Source organism: Camelina sativa, chromosome 7 (genome assembly GCF_030686135.1).
Source record: "Camelina sativa cultivar CO46 ecotype springtype chromosome 7, ASM3068613v1".
NCBI classification, from domain to species: domain Eukaryota; kingdom Viridiplantae; phylum Streptophyta; class Magnoliopsida; order Brassicales; family Brassicaceae; genus Camelina; species Camelina sativa.
In genome coordinates, this window is record NC_141886.1 from 21,059,147 (window position 1) to 21,065,250 (window position 6,104).

At 30.0% G+C, this 6,104-nt stretch overlaps 1 protein-coding gene across 1 annotated transcript; it reads left to right on the forward strand.

Annotated features, from left to right (window-relative positions):
• The first annotated feature begins 4,092 nt into the window (after window positions 1–4,092).
• On the forward strand, window positions 4,093–5,638 carry LOC104701484 (tetraketide alpha-pyrone reductase 2). Its single transcript, XM_010417172.3, has 4 exons — window positions 4,093–4,381; window positions 4,470–4,834; window positions 4,931–5,283; window positions 5,382–5,638. Exons 1-4 carry the CDS (start codon window positions 4,276–4,278, stop codon window positions 5,521–5,523), a joined length of 966 nt encoding a protein of 321 aa, XP_010415474.1. The 5' UTR covers window positions 4,093–4,275; the 3' UTR covers window positions 5,524–5,638.
• The last annotated feature ends 466 nt before the right edge of the window (window positions 5,639–6,104 follow it).

Genomic DNA, 6,104 nt, shown 5'->3' on the forward strand with positions numbered 1-6,104 from the left:
GGTACATAATACAACGGCCCCTCCACAAAGACAATGTGATGTCATAAAATCAATACACGTATAACTCAGACCAACCAGCGGCCAACCACCTATTAAGACGTTTAACAAAAACAAATAAATGTATAATTATGTGTTTCTATTGTAGGAATTCGTTGCAACTCTCAACTATTTTAGAATTTGTATTTATTGTATAAAATTTTCTTCATTTTGTTGTAATGCCTCTCCGTATGCATATAATTTTCAAACTTCGCAATTCTCCTAAACACTTTTGACTTGTCAATTGCTGTTTTTTAGTTTGCTATCATACGACACAACCTATAAAGGAATTTACTTTAAATTCTGTGTTAAACCAATTATTTCACCCTGGCAGAATTTGTTTGTTTTTTGTTTTTTCTTTGGTCAAGCAAAGGATTTTATATCATTCTTCAAAGTTTATGGCAAACAAACTTAAAGCCGTTTTAGCCAAAACAAAATATGACCGATGACTGCTTAAAATGGTAGAGCCGCCGCACCGAACCTTTTCTTCCTTTTTATCACCATTGTCATTTTCTTGTAAATCGTAGAGGAGGAATATATATATATATATAGTACTTTCACCTACCGGGTTTGGTTATTCCAATGGATTTTCAAAATATTTTTATGTTAGTTTTCGAGAATCCTCCGGCTCCTAAATCATACTTGTTATTTATAGTAAGAAAACCAAAGTTTAGGAGATTGTTTTATAATTAAATTTAATACATTAGATTTTTCCATTTATCATTGAGATTATGTTTTATACAATACTAGAATGTCAGCCCGTGCATTACCGCATGGGAAAGTGAAAACTTGAAATGACTAACATTGTTTTTTTTTTCACATTTCGAGTGAAAACTTTATGGTAATTCTTTAACTGCATAATATAAAAGTCATAAATAATAACTAAGATGAATCAACAAAATTAGTTAAATAAAATATTTATTGTATATATAAAAATGAAAAATCGATTCAGTGACAATAAGATAATAATGTTAAAGATATATAAATCTAGGTTTACTGAATCATACTCAGATAATCAATTTTGAAAGAATTTCACATAAAACAATTAAATCATTATTCTATCAAAATTTATTAAAAAATAAGAAAAAAATCAGGGAGAAAGAGTTCATAGCTGCAACTGCAACCAACCAAATTGACTAAAAAGATAAATATATAAAAAATTAGAAATCTTAATTAATTATTTAAATTAATACTTGGAAGAGATAATCAATAAGGGTTAGATGGAAAACGACATCAAACCAAAGTTAGATGAATGAATCAATAAATAAAACAATCCAATTTTTTTAACAACGATGAGTGAATCAATGTTGATTAATAAATTGAAAGAAAATAATACTCAGAATTTTTAAATTTGGAGGTGTTAAACAATACTCAAAGAACAAAAACTCTTTTCAAGGTCCATAAATATATATATATATATATATATAAACAAAGAGCTGTGAAACAAAAATATGCGAAAACTAACAAATGTGAACATTGAAAGCTGGGAGCACAACGAAAAAACACAATTGTTGGATCAAAATATTGCAACTTCTAAGATTATTAACAAATCTAAACAGTTAGAGGAGATAATAAAAACAATCTCATTTGTTATTTTTAAATTGATCTCTAAAAGTGAGTTTGCTGCAATATATAAACATATAAATCTATGAAAAATTAGAAATCACAATCAATTACCTAGATTAATACTTGAAAGAGATGATTGATGTATGTCTAAATGGAAAACAACACCAAACAAAAGTTAGATGAAGGAATCAATAAATAAAAAAAATCCAAATTTTAATGAAGATGAGTGAATCATGTTGATTAATAAATTAAAAAAAATAATACTCACAATTTTAAAAACTTGGAGGTGTGAAAGAATACTCAAACAACAAAAACTCTTTTCAAAGTCCATAAAAATCTGTATATATATAAAAACAAAAAGGTGTGAAAACAAAGAGGTCTGAAACAAAAAGGTGTGAAAAAAAAATGTGCGAAAACTAACAAGTGCAAATATTGAAAGCTAGGGGTACGACGAAAAAACACAATTGTTGGATCAAAACATTGCAACTTTATATAAACAAAGAGGGTGTAAAACAAATAAGTGTGAAAACTAACGGGTGCCAACATGAAAAGTTGGGGGGTGTGACGAATAAACACAATTGTTGGATCAAAACTTTGCAACTTTTGAGATCATTAAAAAAGGGTGAGATCATTAAAAATACTCAAAGAACAAAAACTTTTTTCAAAATCCATAAAAATCTGTATATATATAAAAACAAAAAGTGTGAAAACAAAAAGGTGTGAAACAAAAATGTGTGAAAACTAACAAGTGCAAACATTGAAAGTTAGGGGTATGACGAAGAAACACAATTGTAGGATCAAATATTGCAACTTTATATAAATAAAAAGGTATAAAACAAAAATGTGTAAAAACTAACGGGTGCCAACATGGAAAGTTGGGGGTGTGACGAAGAAACACAATTGTTGGACCGAAACTTTGCAACTTTTGAGATCATTAACAAAGGGTGAGATCATTAATAATACTCAAAGAACAAAATTTTTTCAAAATCCATAAAAATCTGTATATATATATATATAAAACAAAGAGGTGTGAAAACATAGATGTGTGAAACGAAAATGTGTAAAACTTAATAGGTGCGATTTATAAAAGATGGGGGTACGACGAAGAAACACGAATATTGGAAAAAAAAACTTGCAACTATTGAGATCATTAATAATTCTAAACTGTTAGATGAGATAATAGAAACAATCTCATCCGTTAGATTAAAATTGACTCCAAAAATGGGTTTGCTATTATATATATAGATAATATCTTTCATCTTTTATCGTTTGTTAAAGTTAATTTGCTTGGATTTGGCTTTCCAGTTACTTAATTTATAGTAATTCATCTAAATTAATAATATAGGAACTAAAATATTTTTTTAATAAGTATTTCATAATCAATATTTTGTAGAATTAGCTAGTTACAATAAAACAATCAATTATCTTATTTTGAAAAAGAACACCAAAAGGTTTAGATACAATATAAATATTAGAATTAAACTCTAATAAAAATTAATATAAATTCTAGAGAAAAATAAGTAACGCAAGAGTCATATTCACTAATAATTATTAATTTATAATACTGATGAACCATATATTTACATAAGATTTTCATTAAAAAAAATTATTATATTATATTATTAGATTATATTCAAAATTTAGTGTCTTAATTCAGGATGAATTATTTTTTTTAATTTTTATAATAACTAATAAATTATCGAATATTAATTTATAGAGATTAATTGTAGAAGAAAACAAATAGTTGAAGTAGCAATGGTGAAGTGACACGTTAAACATTATTGGGTGATATTTGATTGATCATTATGGACATCTTCCCAACTATATCTCTCTATTAATTTTGATTTTGATTTAATAAATATTATAATAATATTTTTGTGACTATATTGGACCCTCCCTATCATATGTTGTTTCTAATATCAAATATACAAACAAGTTTTCAAAAGAGACCTAAATATTTAGTTTTTGTCCTCCTAACTTTAATTTTTTTTCCTCAATCATAGCTTTAATTAGGACGATGTTTTTACAAGAAAAAAAAAAGTAATTTGTATTTTATAAGATTGCTATTCTTAATTCACTTATACAAACTACCGAATTAAAATTTAAAATTTTTGATATAACAGTACAGTAAAATTTCTATAAAGTAATAATGATGTGATTACTAATTTAGTAATTTATGGAATTATTAATTTATCGATAGACAATCTGATTGTTGTCGTTAAACTATACCTCGATCAATTAATAAAATTATCAAAGATTAGTTCATCTTAAAACTAGATCATGTTAATTAAGTACAATAGTTTATATATATTTTAAGAAATTGGATTATGTTAGTCGACAGTAGTAATGATGATGGACTATCATCACAAAAAAACACATGGACCTCGAAATTTCAAAAAAGAGAGTATCGAAACCTTTAAAGCCCAAAAATATTGGGCCTTTAGAAATTTCAACTTCGGCTTTAACTGTCTTAAATATAATATTTGGTCCAAGATCATATTGAACTGCACTTCTTGATATTGTCATTTCACAAACGTGTCAGTAGTGAATATGAATGAGAGAGCACGAATGCGATGAATCACCCACTCTTCTTTTACATCCACAAAGATCACTATTATTAAACCTAATCACAATCTCTCTGCAATTTCAATAAGCCAAAACACTTATACAAAGATGCCAGAGTACTTGGTAACTGGAGGAACAGGTTTCATCGCTTCTTACATCATCAAATCACTTCTCGAACTCGGCCACACCGTTCGAACCACTGTCCGAAACCCACGTAAGTTCCCCAAATTTTTGTCTCACACAACAAAGTTTCCACCTTTAGTTTCTGTGTTCTGATTAGATTTGAGCTTATGTCTCAAAAGGTGATGAAGAAAAGGTTGGGTTTTTATGGGAGTTCCAAGGAGCAAAACAGAGGCTAAAGATTCTCCAAGCTGATCTAACCGTTGAAGGAAGCTTTGATGAAGCAGTGAATGGTGTTGATGGAGTATTCCACACAGCTTCCCCTGTTCTTGTTCCACAGGATCATAACGTTCAAGAGACATTGGTTGATCCTATTATAAAAGGAACAACAAATGTGATGAGCTCTTGTGCTAAGTCCAAAGCCACATTGAAAAGGATTGTTCTTACTTCTTCTTGCTCTTCGATACGTTACCGTTTCGATGCAACCGAAGCTTCTCCTCTCAATGAGTCTCATTGGAGTGATCCTGAATACTGCAAACGCTTCAATGTGAGTAAAGATAAAAACACTTCTTTTATCTTTTACTCTGCTTGTTACTGATGTTTGTTTGTGACTTTGTGTGAATTTGATTGTTTGATGGCACAGCTTTGGTATGGATATGCAAAGACTCTAGGTGAGAAAGAAGCTTGGAGGATAGCTGAAGAGAAAGGATTGGATTTGGTAGTTGTGAATCCTTCTTTTGTTGTTGGTCCATTGCTTGGACCAAAACCAACAAGTACTCTTCTTATGATACTCGCCATTGTTAAGGGTCTTGCTGGAGAGTACCCAAATTTCACGGTCGGGTTTGTGCATATAGATGATGTGGTTGCTTCACATGTATTGGCTATGGAAGAGCCTAAAGCATCAGGGAGGATCATATGTTCCAGTTCGGTTGCTCATTGGTCTGAGATCATTGAGTTGATGAGAAACAAGTATCCTAATTACCCATTTGAGAACAAGTAAATCTCAATCTCATTAGATTTATTCATAGTCGATGATAACATTTGGTTGGTTGGTTGGTTGGCTGACTCTTTTGTGTTTTGTTTATTTATTTCAGGTGTAGTAACAAAGAAGGGGACAATAGTCCACATAGTATGGATACAAGAAAGATACAAGAGTTGGGTTTTGGATCCTTCAAGTCACTACCTGAGATGTTTGATGACTGCATCATCAGTTTTCAAAAGAAGGGTCTGCTCTGAACTGAAATAATACAGTTCTTTACAATCGTATTGTACTTACAGATCGATGTATGTTGGATTGAACTCTCGCAAGTAGTATAAATTCAATAAGCTGGTGATCAATTAGTTGTTCTAATCTTCACGATTTTACAACACCTTGTTACACTTGGCATCCTACCAGCATTCTATCAAATTTTATACTAGAAAAAACTTCAGAACTCTCTACTGTGCCATCTACCATTTATGCGTGGACACCAATTAGGTTCAATCTCACGACCTTTGTATCTATCACAATTATAACTCCAAATAGCAATTCACAGTTATCACAATCTCACTATGTTTGCTGAGGATACTGCAAGGAGATCAGCATCTTTAAGTACAAGTCATGTTAAGTTGGCTCCTCACTCTTGTATCATATATATATTACAAGATGTAATCTCGATTCAATTCTACATGAAAAAGGTTATAATCAAGCTAATACTACGAGAAATATTACTCGGATAGGACAGTTAAACACCAAGCAATAGAGTGATGAACAATGAAATGGCTTAAAAATCACAATGACTATGCGTCTATGTTAAAGCAAATGGGCTCTCTCTTTT